This window comes from Carcharodon carcharias, chromosome 5 (assembly GCF_017639515.1).
Source record: "Carcharodon carcharias isolate sCarCar2 chromosome 5, sCarCar2.pri, whole genome shotgun sequence".
NCBI classification, from domain to species: Eukaryota; Metazoa; Chordata; class Chondrichthyes; order Lamniformes; family Lamnidae; genus Carcharodon; species Carcharodon carcharias.
This window is the reverse complement of record NC_054471.1, coordinates 66,745,703-66,764,596: the sequence shown is the minus strand read 5'-3', so window position 1 is coordinate 66,764,596 and position 18,894 is coordinate 66,745,703. Positions and strand designations below refer to the sequence as shown.

The following is an 18,894-nucleotide window of genomic DNA, read 5'->3' as shown; positions in this document are numbered from 1 at the left end:
CGTTTAGATAATATCACCAACTTCAACACCTCTGCGTTCTTTTGTTCTTTTATCTGTGACATCTTTTGATGATCTGCTTCTATCACTGCTTGTTTGTCCCTACAACCACACCACCCCCCCTCCACTTCTCCCCCCCCCCGCAACACACCTTAAACCAGCTTATATTTCACCCCTTCCTTGGATTCACCTAGTTCTGTTGAAGGGTCATGAGGACTCGAAACGTCAACTCTTTTCTTCTCAGCCGATGCTGCCAGACTTGCTGAGTTTTTCCAAGATTCTTAGGGGGCTTGACAGGGTAGATGCTGAGAGGTTGTTTCCCCTTGTGGGAGAGTCTAGGACCAGAGGGCATAATCTCAGAGTAAAGGGACGTCCATTTAAAAAACAGAGATGAGGAGGAATTTCTTCTGAGGGTAGTGAATCTATGGAATTCTTTACCACACAGGGCTGTAGAGGCTGGGTCGTTAAGTATATTTAAGGCTGAGATAGACAGATTTTTAATCAATAAGGGAATCCAGGGTTATGGGAAAACGGTAGGAATGTGGAGCTGAGGATTATCAGTAAGATAAAAGCAAAAAACTGCGGATGCTGGAAATCCAAAACAAAAACAAAAATATCTGGAAAAATTCAGCAGGTCTGGCAGCATCTGCGGAGCGGAGCACAGTTAACGTTTCGAGTCCGAATGACCTTTCAGCAGAACTAAGTAAAAATGGGAGAGAGGTCTTCTGGCAGATGCTGCCAGACCTGCTGAGTTTTTCCAGGTATTTTTGTTTTTGCTGAGGATTATCAGGTTAGCCATGATCTCATAGAATGGCGGAGCAGACTTGATGGGCTGAATGGCCTACCTCTCTACGTCTTGTGGTTCAAAATCCTGGATCTCCCTCCTTAGCAGCATTATGGCTGTACCTACACCACATGAACTGCAGCGGTTCAAGGAGGCAATTCACCGCCACCTCCTCGAGGGCAATTAGGAATGTGCAATAAATGCTGGCCTAGCCACATCCACATCCACTTCCACATCCCGTGAAAGAAGAAAAAATGGATTTAAATATAATCAAGCAGGAGATGGTGTATTTTGGTAGATGGTATGATAATGATTGTCTAAATGGCCTAGAGTTACAAAGGGATCTAGGGATACACATTCATTAAATATAACTAAGTTCCTTCTCATAGCAGGTTAGTAAAGCCATTGAAAGTGCAAACAATGTATTTTGGTTTATTGCTTGAGGAATATATTCATAATTTTAACACTACTTCCCTTATGTAGAACCTTGAGTAGACCACAGTTTGAGTACTGTGTATAATTCTGGCCTCTATTATAAAAAAAAGTATAGAAACATTGAAGAAAATGCAAAGAAGATGTAGAAAGTTAATACTAGCAACAACAACCTGTATTTATATAGTAGTAAAATGCCCCAAGGTGCTTACCAAGAGTATTATCAATTTAAGAAAAAGCATTGCTATCAGTACTAAGAAGATACAACTATCAGGAAAGACTATATAGGCTGGGTCTTCTTTCTCTAGGACTCCCTGTCTAGTAGCACTGTGGTGTACCTGCAGCACATGGACTGCAGAGGCCTTTGAAATTATGAAGGGGTTTGATAATGTAAAGAGGATGCTTCCACTTGTGGGAGAATTGAAAACTGGGATCAGAAATATTAGTCCCTAATAAATCCAATATGAAATTCAGGAAAAATTTCTTTGCTAGGAAAGTGATGAGAATGTGGAACTTATTACCATAAGGAGTAGTTGAGATGAATATCGTAGGTGCATTTAAGGGAAAGCTGGATAAGTACATGACAGAGAAAGAAATAAAAGGATGTGTTATTAGGGTGGGAGGAGACTCATGTGGAGCACAGACCTGTAGGTCCACGCAACCATTTTCTGTGCTGTACCATTTTAAGTGAAGCCTAAACTAAGTATTACACCAGGACAATTTTTTGTCTTGAAGCATCCTGACAGTGCAATTTAATGTACTGTACTTGTGAGCCAGTGGCTAGAGCTCATTCTGCATTCAGTTCAGGTGCAGGATAAACACTATGTGCCAACTTGACTTGTCATCCTATAGCCAAACACAGTGCCAATTCCCAGTTACAACATTGCAAGTGATTATATGTTTTCACTTGCCTTGCAGCGAGTGCTCCAGGCTTTGCAGTTGCCACATTAATCAGTGTGGATCTCCAGAATCTAAGAAACTTGAATGATTTACCTGTTTGTTTTTAAAGTTGATCTGACAGTAATGACTAGATTTGGCTTTTTGGTTTGGAAAAAAAGTTGGATTACTTCACATAATTCTAAAAATGTCATTGTCTCAGATTGTGCAAGAACATTTGTTTTGGGAATGCGACCGATGAATATCAAGACTCTGTTCGAGGTCCTTAAATGGTATTTATGTAACATAATGCCATAGGTATAGGTATAATTTATGGTAAGAATTTTTAAGAATGTGTTACGCTTTATGCTAATGAATAATATCATAGCCCTGAAGTCAAGGTCCCATTTTCACTTAAACAATGCTATGGTAGACCAATTTACAACCTGTGAAGAACATTTTTTGAAATTACTTCTAGTAATTTCTCATTTACAGGCTGACTGTATTCACAATAAGTTCCTCCTCATAGCAGCTGTTTTCTGTAGTGTAGCTGTCGCTGATCTGAATTTGAATTCTCCAAACAGCACTGTATACTCAGTACTAACCTTCTATCCAATAACATATGCTAGCCACTGAAGCGTAAAATTAACAGCTGCTTCAAGTACGATCTCGATATATTGAACAACATAGCCAATCTATCCTCATTTTGTTGTAGGTCACTTATTCATATGTTCTGCCCTTAATTTTAAGACACTCGGTTTTAATTGGACATCTGTTGTTTCATAGTTTGTGTGTTCTTTCCTTTCTGTTATAAAATTTACCCTTCCATGACTCTTTGGTGCATAATTGTCCAGTCTTTTGGATTGCTGTGTGGGTACTTTTTTATATATACTTCACATCTAGCATAGAATTCTTAGGCATTTAACACATTGCAACAAAGTAGTTCATTCTCCAGTTCAAGATTTCCTTTTTTTTGAAGATTACCTTCAGAACTTGAGAGAACATCAGCACAGATTGATGTGGATAAAAGTTTCCTCTTGTACAATGGTTTTTAAAGCTCCATGTGAAATGATTTTGTGTGACTCCATTGCAGTTTGTTTAAATATTACTGCAATACACAAAGTGCCTATTAGCCATAGATTTGGCATTTCATATGGATACCATAGCGATTATTGTGTTTGGTTTGGTATGCCATGCCCCCCCCTTCTCCCAGCCAGAACCTCTCATGTAAGCGGTTCAATGATCATTTCCTTAAGTATACAGAGGTCTCCTATGAAATAAAAACAGAAAGTGCCGGAAAGTGTGGAGAGAGAAACAGAGTTAAGATTTTGAGTCCAATCTGACTCCTCTTCGGAACGTAATGGACTCAAAACCTTAACTCTGTTTCTTCCTCCACAGATGCTGCCAGACCTGCTGAGTTTCTCCTGCATTTTCTGTCATTATTTCAGATCTCCAGCTTCTGCAGTATTTTACTTTAGAGGTCTCAGAATCATATTCTCCTGTGCCTTATTTAAATGAGTCTAACCTATACTGAAAAAATTAATGTGACCAAAATGAATTGAATACTGGAAAGCAGAATATGCTGAATATCATATGATACCACTTTATACAGGCTATCCCATTCTGCTAGATTAATTACAACAAATAAAATATGTGGAAACAAAAAAGGCTGCATACTAAACAGCACAATAGTATGAAGGAACTAGAATTCTTAGTCTAAAATCACATCTCTTTTGAAATCATTGAACAAGTGTTAAGGTCTTTCACCTTTTTTCCATGTTCTTCCCAAACTGTGTTCACACATGTAGAACCATCCATCAATACGTTGCTCCACGATCAAATAGCTTTTAACTACTGTTATATTAAAAATGGGTTCACGATTCTAACAACAGCAACTTATCTTTCTTTTATAAAGCCTTAAAGTAATTAAATGTCACAAGATGCTTCACAGCAGTGTTACATAGCAAAATTAGACACCAAACCTCATTCTTGGAATCTGGGCATTGTTGGCAAGGCCACTTTTTGTGCCCCTTTCTGATTGTCCTTGAGAAAGTGGTGGTGAGCTGACCTTGAATTGCTGCAGTCTATGTGGTGTAGGTACACATTGCTGTCCAGGATTTTGACCCAATGATAGTGAAGGAATGATAATATAGTTCCAAGTCAGTTTGATGATCCACTTGGCGGGGGGGGGGGGGGTCTCTTGCAGTGGTGGTGTTTCCATGTGTCTGCTGCCTTTGTCCTTCGAGGTGGTAGAGGTTGCTGGTAGGTGCCGTTGAAGGAGAGTTGCTGCGGTGCATCTAATACACGGATACACTGCTGCCACTGTATGCCGGTGGTAGAGGGAGTAAATGCTTAAGGTGGGGTGCCGATCAAATGGACTACTTTGTCCTGGATGGTGTCAAGCTTCTTGAGTATTGCTGGAATTGCACTCATCCAGGCAAGTGGAGAGTATTCCATCACACTCCTGATTTGTGCTTGGTGGTGGATGGACTTCGGGATGTTATGACGTGAGATACTTACTGCGGAATTCCTAGTCTCTGACCTGTTCCAGCCACAGTATTTGTATGGCTGTTCCAGTTGTGTTTCTGGTCAATGGTAACCCTTTGGGATGTTGATGGCCAGAAACTTGGTCAAAGAAAGAGGTTTTGAGGAGTGTCTTAAAGAAGGAAAGTGAGATAGAATGGCAAAGAGGTTTAGGGAGGGTATTCCAGAGCTTTGGGCCTTGGCAGCTGAAGGCCTGGCCACAATTGGTCGAAGCTGAAGAGGCCAGGATTAGATGACCACAGATATCTTGGAGGATTGAATGGAATAGTGTTTGTAGTGGGTTCTTAAGACAATGGCTTTCGTTTTCCCAATGCTTAGTTGGTGGAAGTTTCTGCTCAACCAGTCCTGGATGTCAGAGAAGCAGACAATTTAGCAACAGTCAAGCTACGGGAGTCAAGATGTTGTCAGTGTACATGGGTAAACTAATGTTGCGTTTTTGCATGATGTTGCTGAAGGGAAGCATGTAGATGAGAATTGGAAGGAGGCCAAGAATTGATCCTTGGGGAACACGAGAGGAAATGGCGTGACAGCAGGAAGAGAAGCCATTGCAGGCTATGACTAGATAAATAAAAATGGAACAAGGCATGTGCAGTCTCATCTGCTGGATAACAGTGAAAAGGCATTGGAGGAGCATGTGGTGGTCAACCATGTCAAAGACTGTAGAAAGGTCAAGTAGAAGGCAGAGGAATAATTTACTTTTGTTGCATAGGACATCATGTGTGACTTTGAAAAGAACAGTTTTGGTACTATGGCTGGATGGAAACCCAATTGGAGGGATTCTAATCATGTAGTTCTGGCAAAGATGGGCATGCATTTAGGAGGTTATGACACATTCAAGGATTTTAAATACAATACAGTGTCAGTGGCACGCTGAACATGTGACTCATTGATCATCTAGTACTACATGAGGGCACCCTGTTGAAGATTAATCTCAATTTAAAGCCTTGCAATAAAAACATAATAGTACCAGGAAGTGAAAACATTTTAAAGGCAGCAAAAATCAATATTGCAACATTGAGTACCATAGAAAGATATTTAACATAGATATTTTGGGAAATGGACATCCACAGTTCAAAATGTCAATTTATTGGATGCTGAACAAATGATTGAGGCAAAGGAAATGGGACCAGAAGAAAGAAGGTCCAAGCCTCCAGAATTCAGTACACTTTTTTAAAAAAAAAGCGCCCCAAAAACTATACTACAGAGCCCAACTGAGACAAAAACACTGTTCCTCAGATACAGAGAATTGTAAAATGATCCTTTCAACAATTCCAAAGTTAGCAAAGCATGGCTGTTGGAAACCGCCAACTACATCACAGATTGTGTTGAGCAAGTTGGAAATAATGACCAGTGATAGTGCTCATCTTGACTAGAAATAGGGAGCCACGATTCCTAGTGCCCCTCTCCATGAGCAGGGATCATTTTACTCGGACTGTCACCGCTGAATGCCCAAATTGACCTTGTTATCTACTCCTGTTTACTCAAAGTCTTATTGCTTGATGAAAAAATTATATTATCCAGTAATATGAATTAAACAACTTAAAGCAGAATTAAAAACACACTTCTGCTCAAAAAATCAACATCCTGGGGGTTATCAGTCATCAGAAACTAAGCTGGACTAGCCATATAAATACTGTGGCTACAAGAGCAGGTCAGAAACTAAGAACCCTGTACGGAGTAAGGCACCACCTGACTCCCCAAAGCTTGCCCACGATTTACAAGGCACAAGTCAGGAGTACGATGGAATACTCTCCATTTACTTGGATGAGTGCAGCTCATGGGAGGTGATAGCATAATGGTATTGTCACTGACTAAAATTTCAGAGACCCAGGGTAATGCTCTGGGGACCCAGGTTTAAATCCCACCACGGATTCACTGCAGATAGTGAAATTTGAATTCAAAAAGTCAAATGAAACCATAGCCAATTGTTGTAAAAACCCATTGTTGTAAAAACCCATCTGGTTCATCTCTGGGGAAGGAAACCTGCTGTCTGTACCTGGCCTGGCCTACATGTGACTCCAGACCCACACTCAAATGCCCTCTGAACAGGGCAATCAGGGATGGGCAATAAATGCTGGCCTAGCCAGTGAAGCCCACATGAATGAATTACAAAAAAAAAGCTCCAACAACAGTCAAGAAGCTTAACACCATCCAGGAGACAGCAAATATTCATTCACACCCTCCACCACCGATGCACAGTGGCAGCAATGTGTACCATCTACAAGATGCACTGCAACAACACACCAAGGCACCTTAGACAGCACATTCCAAACTCATGACCGCTACCATCTAGAAGGACAAGGGTAGCAAATACATAGGACTATCACCACCTGGAAGTTTCCCTCCAAGCCACACACCATCCTGATTTGGAAATATATTGCCGTTCCTTCTTGAAGCTCCGTCCCGAACAGCATCATGAGTCTACACTGCAGTGGTTCAAGAAGGCAGCTCACCATCTTCTCAAGGGCAATTAAGGCAATAAATACCATCCTAGCCAGTGACGCTCACATCCCAGAAATGAATAAAAAAAGAAAAACCCCTCATCCCTGGAAACCTTCTGATAAATCTCCTCTGTACCCTCTCTGGGACCCTCACATCCTGCCTGAAGTGTGATGAACAGAACTGGATGCAATACTCCACTTGCAGCATTGTATTGAAAAAAAATCCATTTGAATTCCCTGCTTTTGTACAAAAATACCTCTTTGTGAAACCCAAGATTCCATATGCTTTGCTAACTACTCTCAAGATTTCCTGTCACCTTCCAAAGATTATGCACATAATGTGGAAATTGATAGGAAGGGTGTACTGGTAAAGCTGGCTGTGTTTAGAGTGGATATGTCGCCTGGTTTCTTTAGAACCATGCCATTAAGTATATATTGCCCTATCCCTTCTGCTAAACTGCACTACTATTATTTCTCTAAGTTCCATCTGCCACTTGTCTGCCCACTCTGCCAACCTGTTGTGGTTGATTGGTATCATCCTCACTGTCTGCCACACGCACACACACCCAAGTTTGGTTTAGTCAGCAAATTTTGAAATTTTACTCTGTATTTCAATATCCAAGTTATTTATATATATCAAAAAAAAGCAGTGGCCCTAGCACTGACCCTTGGGGAAACCACTGTCTACCATCCTCAAGTCTGAATAATAGCCTGTTATGGCACAGCCGATGGTAAATGCTGAGTTGTTCAAATCCCAAAGGGAAACTTGAAACAATTGCCACAACTTATTTGCAGTTTGTATAAATTTCGAGATGCGTGCCTTGAATTCTGCAGTAATAAGACCACCAAGTCATAGGTTTTTATAAAACTAAATTAAACATTTATTAATAAAAGAGAAATGATTTTTAAATGCATACATTGATCTATAAATTACTATGATAACTTCTAAATCCCCGAATCAATCTAACTCCCAGTTACATTTTCGTTAAGGCAACAGGAAGACACACAGATTTTACAAGACTCGGGCAAAGAAACATGATACCTTGAACAAGTCGAATTCAAAGTGAGTTCGCTTTACTTCAGTGCCTGGAGACAGCAGCTTGAGGCATAAGTGCTAAAGGCTTTTTTGCACTTATAAGATCTTAAACATACCTTCCCTTAGAAACGGTCTTCTCTCTTATGCATATCTCCCTCTTTGAATGCAAATACCCATTGTTTCACAATGTCTTTGGATTTTACCTCCCTGATAATAAAACTCTCTCATAACACTAAGTTTTTCCAGTAATCTTTGGGAATAATAAACACACTGTTTTTAAGCTTCACCCGGCTCGGTGACACATTTCACACTCTCTTTTGAAAAAAATTCTAGCCTGGTTTATTTTAAAAATGCAAATGTTCCCTTGACATCTATGTTTCTAAACTTCCCTATGTTTACCTAATTAACATTTCAAACCTAACTCCTCTTCTTACATCAAAGCCTAGCTGCCTCTAATTCAATTTAGTCTCCTACTCTCACTCTATATATATATACACACACACACACACACACACACACATCCCACTATTACCCTAATTTACAATAAATTCCAATAATATAATGAGAATTATGACATCCTCCTGACAGTCATTTACCACAAATCACTATTTTCAATCCTTAAGTCAAATTTTTGCCCAAGCTGCCTCTGACCCTATTCTGTGAGCCTCAATTTTGTTAAACGGGCTTTTATTTGGTACTTTGTCAAAGGCTTTCCTAAAATCCGTATAGAAAACATCCATTGTGTTCTCATCATCAGACTTTGTTACTTCAAAATGTTCAATTAATTTAATGAAGCATCCTTGCAGGCTCTCCTTAATTAACGCTAACCTAAATCTTCACCTATCATTGATGTTAAACTAACCAGCCTGTAGTTACTAGGAACTTCCCTACACCCTTTCTTGAATAAGGGTGTCACATTTGTCATTCACTGATCCTCTTAATCTTCGCAATCCTCTATATTTAAGGAAGACAGGAACATTTTGGCAAGCCCTTCTCCCATGTTCACTCCCACTCTCTTTTGCATTCTAGGATGCAAGCTGCCCAGACCAAACGACTTATCCACTCTAAGTATAGCTGCCTTTCCAGTACAGCCTTGCTATCATCTTCCACCCAATTCATTACCACTACCATCTGTACTTCTATAGATATTTAGTTGGCTTCCTCTGCCTTAGCATACACTCATACAAAATACTCATTAAGTATTCTAGCTTTTCCCTGCATCTCTAAGCATATATCATCCTCTTTGTCCCTAATAGACCCTACCCGACCTCTGACAAGCCACTTACAATTTATATGCCAGTGGAAGAGTTTTGAGACCTCTTTTATGTAACTGCTATTCTGTTCTCATATTTTCTCTTTGCCAGTCATATCATCTTCTTCACCCCCATATCAATTTATGGTATTTTGGTCTGGTTCTGACTTGAAAAATTCACCTGACATGTACTCTTTTTTTGTTTGCTTGATTATATGCTTTATCAACCTCCCCATCCAAGGAGCCTTGGTGCTACCTTTCCCTCTAGTTGGAATGTACCTAGCTAGCCTGTACCCAAAATATTGCCTTAAAGATCACCCATTAGCCCGTTACAGTTTTGATTTTTAAAAAATGGTAGGACTTTATGTTAGCCCAGAGGAATAAAAAATATATAATTATGAAGTCAATTACACCCAATTAAGATTTGTGAACCTGGGATAATCTCACTTGCATGAAAACAAATTCTATAATTAGATATTTTATCCAAAATTATCAGGAATGTGTGAAATGTTTGACGTTTTACTAACTTGTAATATACCTAAAAACTCTCATCATGCATGGAGTAATGCACATTAGTAAACTTGCTCTTCCCCACTTCTCAAAAGCTCAGCTGAGGAGTCTAGAGTGCATTAAATAATAATGAAGTGTGGAACAAATTTACTGCACAATGTGCTCATTTAGTGGACAAGGTTAGGTTCAAAATTACTGAATGTTTCTGCAAGTGCACATATTAAAGACAAAGAAGATGTAGATCATGGTCGCCACTTCTTGCAAGCAATGAAGATAAATAAATATAGCGTCTTTCTCAACCATAGGACATTCCAAAGGCTTTACACTGAGTACTTTCTTAACTTGTAGTCACTGTAATAATGTTGAAAATACAGCAGCCAGTTTACACACAATTCTTCCACAAGCAGCGATGAAATAAATGACCAGATCATCTACTTTATTGATGCTGGTTAACAGATCAATGGTGGCCAGGACATGAGGAGAACGCCCCTGCTGCCTTCCGATAGTGTCATGGGATCCTTTATATCCACCTGAGAGGATAGACAGGTTGCCAGAAGACTGACTGCACAGTACACAGTCAGTACTGTGCGGATGTGTCAACCTAGATTATATGCTCATCTTCCTGGAGTGGGGCATGAACACACAGCCTTCTGACTCAAAGATGAGAGTGCTATTACTGAGCGAAGACTTATAGCTAACAATATCCAAACAGGGGGAATCTAAAACCAGGAGCTGTAAATATATGGCAACAGCTAATAAACCCAATTAAGAATTCAGGAGCGACTTAATTATCCAGAGAAAACGGGAGCTTGCTACTATATGGAGCGGTCAAGGCAAATACCTTAAATGCATTTGAGAGGAAGCTGGGAAGTGCATGAGTGAGTAAGGAATAGAAGGGATTTATTATTACTTGATAGGGCAAGATGAAGTAGAGTGGCAGGAGGCTTGTGTGGTGCACAAACACCAGCATAGACCAGTTGGACTGAAAGGCTGTTTTCTGTCATGCAAATTCTATGTAAAAATTGATAAGTAACTGAAAATAATCAGTTACCTTCATAGCAAATCCTATTATAGGTTTCTGTGAACAAATTAAACTCACCAAGCCTCTTTAGACAGTACCTTCCAAACCTATGACTGCTACCATCTAGAAAGACAAAGACAGCAGACACATGGGAACACCACCATTTGGAAGTCCTCCTCTAAGCTACACCCCATCCTGACTTGGAAATATATCACTGCTCATTCACTGTCGCTGGGTCAGAATCCTGGAATTCCTTCCGTAACAGCACTGTGGGTGTACCTACACCACGTGGTCTGCAGTGGTTCAAGAAGGCAGCTTACCACCGCCACCACAAGGGCAATTAGGGATGAGCAATAAATGCTGGCCTTGCCAGTGCTGCCCACACCCCATGAATGAATAAAAAAAAATTAAAACAAAAAGTCAACATCTGTAATGAGGCAAGTAATAAAGTTCAAGTAAATTAACTTTTGCTACTCTTTGAATATTCAGCTTCCAACCAAGTCCCATTGAAATGGGGCTCCTCTGAGACACCCCAGAGGATGACATACATCATTAGCCGGAAATGAAAGCATACCTAACACAATGTGGCACGTCTATAGGGGTATTCTTGTTCCCTTTTTCTCATCCATATTATCCCTTATACTTCTGATGGAGTTTGGGACCATGGATGCAAAGCAGCATCTGGTACAATGCCAAGCAGTGGCCAATAGGGGAGGCAATGGCATAGTGGTATTGTCACTGGCTAGTATTCCAGAGACTCAAGGTAATGCTCTGGGGACCTGGGTTTGAATCCCACCACGGCAGATGGTGAAATTTGAATTCAATAAAAATTTGGAATTATAAGTCTGATGATGGCCAAGAAACCATTGCCGATTATTATAAAAAAAACATCTAGTTCACGAATGAACGTGAGCTATAACAGTAAAAAATGGCAGATGATACAACTGTGGGGGATGTCACGCCATGGTCCCAACCTTCAAAGGCCCCAAAGCCTAGCTCATGGACCATGCTTTTGGACAATGCCCATAATTGCCTTCCCCTTCCTGCTTGGGCCTGTTAAGCTAAAAGGGATGCTGCATGTCTTACATATAGCCTCTGAATAAAAGGAAATTATGGAAGATTTATGCAAGATATTGCTTTGGCCATAGTTGGAGTGCTACATTCAGTTATGGGCATCCCAACATAAAACAGTAGAGCTACGGAAGACTACAATGGAGATTCACTGGAATGGAAGGTTTTTGTTAAGAAGCAAGGCTTGTAAATTGTAACTTACTCAATAGAATAGAAGATTATGCAGAAATATAATTCTTATTTTCAAAGTCTGGAACGGTTGAAGACAATTTTCATATATACTTGAGTAACAGTCGAATCATGTAAAAGTCGACCCCCAACTTTTTGCTAAGAAATCCTAAATGTTTCCACTTACCACCTGCTCACTGCCTCCCCCGCAGACCGACTGGCCATGAAAAGAGTAGATTCACCATTGTTTCATCGTGTAAGCCTGATGGAACAAAGCTTAAGCCAATTGTGATGTCCAAGAGGAAAACTACTCCAAAACAGCAATTCCCAAAAGGAGTAGTCATCCATGTTCACTATAAAAGATGGATGGATGAAGGAGGCTTGAAAATATGGCTGAGGAAAGTTTGGAGTTTTGGACCAGGAGGATTATGCAAAGAAAAAAGTCTTCTCATTTGGATCGCATCTTGTTGATGTTGTTGCTGAAGTTAGTTTCGGCAATGGTCTCATCAGATTGGAAGTTGGCAAATGTTACATCCCTTTTCAAGAAAGGAGGGAGAGAGAAAACAGTGAATTACAGGCCAATTGGCCTAACATCAGTCATTTGGAAACCTTAACAGTGCACTTAGAAAAGCATAGTATGATTAGAACAAGTCAACAAGGTTTTATAAAAGGGAAATTCTGTTTGACAAACTTATTAGCGTTCATTGAGGATGGAACAAACAGGGTAGATAAAGGGGAATCAATAGATGTAGTATACATGGATTTCCAAAACACATTTGTTGAGGCATCACACAAAAAATTAATAGGCAAGACAAGGGCTCATGAGTTGGGGATCCTCCAGTCCCGCAACCCTCCGAGATATCTGTGCTCCTAATTCTGACCTCTTGTGCATCCCCAATTTTAATCAGGTACCCATTCATCACTGACGGATTACTGCACCGTCATCACCTTGCAATTTCAGCAACTTACTATGCAAATAAATTAAAAAACTTAAACATACAAGTGCAGGTTTAACTAACAGTAAATGTTGTTAGATGCTCAGCTGCAGCAAAATCTGGCCCAACACAACTCAGGCACACAACCAAAACAGATTCATGACATTATTACTCACATATTACGCAGATGGTTCACTCATTTAAGCCATACTAGGGCCCATATGGTATCTTTCCATCTCTACACCACTTGGCTAATGGTATAGAGTTTGTGTTTTTGCAATTCTGAAGAACAATCTGCGTCATACAAAATTTCTTCAGTAGCCGTAACTTGAGAAAAGTATCCAAACACAGTTAGCGGAGGAACTATAGATGCTGCTTTTTGGTGTTTCAGGCTTTGGAGAGTCAGGAGGTGAGTTACTCGCCGCAGGATTCCTAGCTTCTGTCGCCACAGTATTTATGTGGCTAGTCCTATTCAGGTCAATAGTAACCCCCAGGATGTTGATAGCGGAGGATTCAGCGATGGTAATGTCATTGAATGTCAAGGGGCGATGATTGGCTTCCCTCTTGTTAGAGATGGTCATTGCCTGGCAGTTGTGTGGCACAAATGTTACTTGCTACTTGTCAGCCCAAACCTGGTTATTGTCCAGGTCTTGCCGCCTTTGGATATGGACTGCTTCGATACTTGAAGATTCGCGAATGGTGCTGAACATTGTGCAATCATCAGCGAATATCCCGACTTCTGACCTTATGATGGAAGGGAGGTCATTTATGAAGCAGCTGAAGATGGTTGGGCCTAGGATTGCACACAATACTGCAGGTATGGTCTCACCAAGGCGCTGCACAGCTGCAGTAAGACCTCCTTGCTCCTGTACTCAATTCCTCTTGCAATGAAGGCCAACATGCCATTTGCCTTCTCAACTGCTTGCTGCACCTGCATGCTTATTTTCAGTGACTGGTGGACAAGGATGGTCAGGTCCCTTTGTACATCAACATTTCCCAATCTGTCATCATTTAAATAATACTCTGCCATTCTGCTTTTTCCTACTGAAGTGGATAACGTCACAGCTATCCCCATTCACGCAACTTGTCTAAAGCCCTTTGAAGCCTCTTTACATTCTCCTCACCACTCACGTTCCCACCTAGTTTTGCATCATTAGCAAAATTGAAAATATTATCTTTGGTACCTTCGTCTAAATCATTGATATATATTGCGAATAGTTTGGGCCCAAGAATTGATCTCCATGGTACCCCACTTGTCACCTCCTGCCACTCTGAAAAAGACCCCATTTGTTCCTACTCTCTGTCTCCTGTCTGTCAACCAATTCTCAATCCATGCTAGTATATTACCCCGAATCCCAGGTGCTTTAATTTTGAGCAGTAACCTCTTATCTGGGACTTTATCTTAGCTCTTGGAAAATCCAAATACACTGGTTCCCCCATATCTATTCTACTAGTTATGTCTTCAAAAACTCCAGCAGGTTTGTCAAACAGGATTTCCCTTTCATAAATCCATTTTGACTTTGTCTAATTCCATTAATATTCAGCCTAATAACAGTGTTCTGTAACCACATCCCTTATAATAGACTCTAGCATTTTCCCTACTACTGATGTTAGGCTCACTGGTCTGTAATTCCCTGTTTTCTCCCTCCATCCTTTTTTAAATAGTGGTGTTACATTTGCTACCCTCCAATCTGCCAGAACTATTTCAGAATCTACAGAATTTTGGAAGATGGCAACCAACGCATCTACTATTTCCATTGTCACCTCCTTTAGTACCCTGGGATGTAGATTATCAGGCCCTAGAGATTTAACGGCTTTTAGTCCCATTAATTTCTCCAGCACTACTTTTTTTAGTGATACTAATTTTCTTCAATACCTCCATCTCCCTAGACCATTGGTTCCCTAGTATTTGCGGGGATGCAGTGGCGTAGTGGCATTGTCACTGGACTAGTATTCTAGAACCCAACGTAATGCTCTGGGTTCGAATCTCACCACGGCAGATGGTGATATTTGAATTCAATAAAAATTTGCAATTATTAGTCTAATGATGACCATTGCCAATTGTTGTAAAAACCCATCTGGTTCACTAATGTCCTTTAGGGAAAGAGATCTGCCATCCTTACGTGGCCTACATGTGACTCCAGACCCACAGCAATGTGGATGACCCTTTAAAAGTTAGGGATGGGCAATAAATGCTGACCTAGTCAGCGATGCCCACACCCCATGAATGAATAAGTAAAAAAATGAAAATTTCAGGGAAGTTATTTGTGTCTTCCTCTGTGACAGAACTAAAGTAGTTGTTTAATTGCTGTGCCATATCCTTGTCCTCTTTTATAAACTATCCTGTTTTGGACTGTAATATGTCTTCACTAACCTTTTTCTTTTTACATACTTATAGAAGCTTTTACAGTCCACTTTCATGTTTCTTGCAAGTTTATTCTCATTCTCTATTTCTCCCGTCTTAATGAGTTTATTGACCCTGCTTTGCTGAATTCAAAACTGAATCTAATCCTTGGGCTTGCTATTTTTGTAGCAAATTTATATGACTCCCCTTTGGATCTAATACTATCCTTAATTTCTTTTGTTAGTCATGGTTGGGCCACTTTACCTGTTGTGTTTTTGCACCAGAAAGGAATGTATAACTGTTGCAAAGCGTACATTCGTTCCTTAAATTTTAGCCATTGCCTAGCCACCATCATGCCTTTTAATGAAGTTCCCCAACCTATTGTAGCCGATTCGCCTCTCATACAGTTATAGTTTCCTTTATTTAGATTTAGGGCCCTCGTTTCAGATTGGACTACTTCACTTTCCATCCTAATGAAGAATTCCAACATATTGATCATTGTTCCCTAAAGGACCCTGTACAACAACTTAAGTAAGTCCTACTGCACCAGCCAGCTATGGAAAAGGGAGAGCTATTTGTGACTTCTAATCTCCAATGTTGTGCTAATAACCCCACTGTTATCTGCCCCAAAACACAATAGGTTTCAACCAAGCACCTTTGTTAGTTGAATAGCTCGACCTGAATCCACCCTGTCACATGACTGAGATTTGAGCTATTTGAATTCCTTTAATTATACAGCTCTTGCATTTTATCTTCACTCCCTGTTTGACCTCAGAAGAGAAGCAGAACTCCAGGCAAGCAGCCTGCCTCTGTCTACGATTTTACCATCCAACAGGTAGCAGCAGAAAGCTCTGTCCAGGTTAATGGCCTGACCCTCGTCTACACTGTGAACGATTGGAACCTTGGACCATCTGTACCTGTGCCTTCAGTTCTAATTCATCTCTACGTGCCGCCTTCCATCGTGGAAGTCGGATCACCCTGTAACAGTTCAGCTCTGAATGAATACATCACTGGACTTACGAATCTGGACTCTGGACACGTGTAAAACCATGACTCTTATTTTTATTGTGGGCTTGTCCTGTACCCCTTTTCTTTCCCTTATCCCTTTTTCATTGTATGAGTGCAAAAAAAGGCAGACGTTGCAAAATCCCTTTCCTGTGTTTTGTGTGTGTAAATTAAACCTTATTTTAACTTATCTTGAGTTTGCTGTGGGGTTATTAATAGAGGATTGGATCACTCCTAACTGAAGGGTCGGGGGAAATACGCTACCACTTATAAAGGGGGAGATCAGAAATCAAAAACACCTTTCTGTTTACGGTTGGGTAGTGAGAGGAGAATTCAGGATTATTTAAATTAATCCTCCACTTCAGTCTATAACCAGTGCAGGATGAAAAGTTTTGGCAACATGTCTCCCTTTTCAGCAATATAAACTTTATAGTTTATTGCACTTTTTATGGATGACTATGTGGGTAACCATTTTTGCTTTCATCAGCTTTTAGCAAAGTTAATCCCCAAGCAAAGCAATAGCAGCATTTGGTAGGAGCCAGATGCAGCCCAGAGTGATTCAGGGGCAGGTCATGTTTTACCACTAATGCAGTTTTTGTGTGCATTCTTTTCGATTTATTATTTTGATTTTGTTTGTTCAAAGGGTGGTGAGGGCTAACTTAATGCAGTAATTTCGATGACTGGATGGATAGAATTTTTTTTCATATTTATTGTTACTTCCTGTGCTGTTCTAATTTAATTTGCTTTATTTGAAATACTGTCTAGCTCAATTTTTTTGCACTGAAACAACTTTCAGTTAACAGATACATTGTATTTTAATTAGCAAAAGCAGAGCGCATCAGTATTTCTTATTAAGATTGAAATATTTTTAGGCAAATATTAGACTTGGTTCTGTCCAAGGTATTCAACATTTCACTTTTAAATTGGATAGATAAATTTTTATCTCTAGTTTGCAGTATTGCCTTCAAGAGCTGAAAATAAATTATATGGATAATAATTTTATCTTATTGCTTCAGTATATTCCAGGCTATCTGATTTCCCAACCAAATTATCTTAGTACTAATGTCAAATAGACTTGCTGATTTGAGGTGTGGTGCAGTTATATGGGACAAAAGTTGGATCATAAACTTTGTGTTGTTAGCTCGTACTCAGTGAAACCAGCCAAGAGGAAACCTAGAGTTTTAAAATTGTCTTCCTTAACAGAGTGTGAAAAACTTTGTAGGAAAAGTACTGTTCCTACAGGCTACTTTTCTGATGAATTCTGGGGATATCCTGCTATGAACAATACATTTTCGGTTCCATATGTTACGACCGGGATGGGAGGAGTATGCGAATTATCAAGCCCCACTACTCTGCAGGCCATAGCATTAATCTAAATGTTTAATTTTCTCAACCAAATGCCAATTGTGTACCTATACCTCTAGTACCTTGAAGAAGAAAGTCTGACCAGGCTTCTTTCAAAAACTCAATGATTAATTTATTTTTAAACAAAACGTCTTTAATCAAGCTGCAAACACTGGTTAACACACAATTGTGATCATAAAGTATAACTTCTATTTCTTCCTAAAGAATTCCCCCAGCGCGCATGCGCGCACACACAAAAAAGAAAAACAGATACTGCAGAGATGGACTTTGGAGGATGGGCGTTATAAAATAAAGGATAAACTCCATAGGGTCTCGCCACTGTCAACCTGGTGTTATCACCACTGATGATGGACCACTGTTGGAAGCCTGGAAGTTCTCACCACTGGGCTCAGCTTTGCAGGTCCAAACGTAGACCCGTTACACTCTCATGAGGGTTCTTCGACTACAGGTTGATAGCCGTACACAAGTTTAGGCAAGATAGAGAGGGGGAGCCAGTCAAGGTAGCCTTCCTTTCTCAGATTGTTCATTAACAAGACTGCCTTCAAAACAAGCAGGTTCACAACTTAAGTTTTCTCCTCTCTTCCATGTGATTGCCTTTTTGTCTCCCAGCTTTTCATTTATTTAAATCCTTTGCAGTTCAACACAAACAAATGACTCCTTCTCAAATATCATATAGGTCGGGTGATTTCTTAGAAGAGGCCTGTTGACAGTTCCAAGGTGAACTTGTGACATCCTTTTTTAAAAAGAACCCCAGGTTAGCTCCCACATGTCCAGACCATGCTAGGTCCTTCCACTTTGTAAAAGAAAAACTTCAGTCTTAAGAGATATGATTCTAACAGAAACTCATCATTTGGGGTCCTTCTGTCCCATGCTTCTCTGACCTCTGTTGTGGTGTGTGTGTTGATTTCTTTGGTAAAATGCCACTCACAATTTGAAATGATTGCTTCCATGAGACTCAGTGGAAGCATTCTGAAGCAAGTCATGTTTTATCAAATGCCTCTATACTGGTGGAAAATATTTTGAGTGTGGTTTTCATAGGAAACCTGGAAAAATGCCATATAATGGAGGAGTTATCCTTTTTTCCGCTTGAACTTGATTTTTAATTTTAGACCA

At 40.1% G+C, this 18,894-nt stretch overlaps 1 protein-coding gene across 9 annotated transcripts in view; it reads left to right on the top strand.

The window, feature by feature from the left end:
* rngtt (RNA guanylyltransferase and 5'-phosphatase) overlaps positions 1 to 18,894 on the top strand; it is a 399,787-nt gene that overhangs the window by 184,085 nt on the left and 196,808 nt on the right. The window contains exon 13 of one of the 9 annotated variants that reach the window (XM_041187207.1): positions 16,187 to 16,586. The exons of the other annotated variants lie outside the window; for them this stretch is intronic. Coding sequence (XP_041043141.1) covers positions 16,187 to 16,456 — 270 coding nt within the window. The 3' untranslated portion in view covers positions 16,457 to 16,586. Of the gene's footprint in view, positions 1 to 16,186; positions 16,587 to 18,894 lie in introns of those variants that run through there. 9 annotated transcript variants of the gene reach the window in all.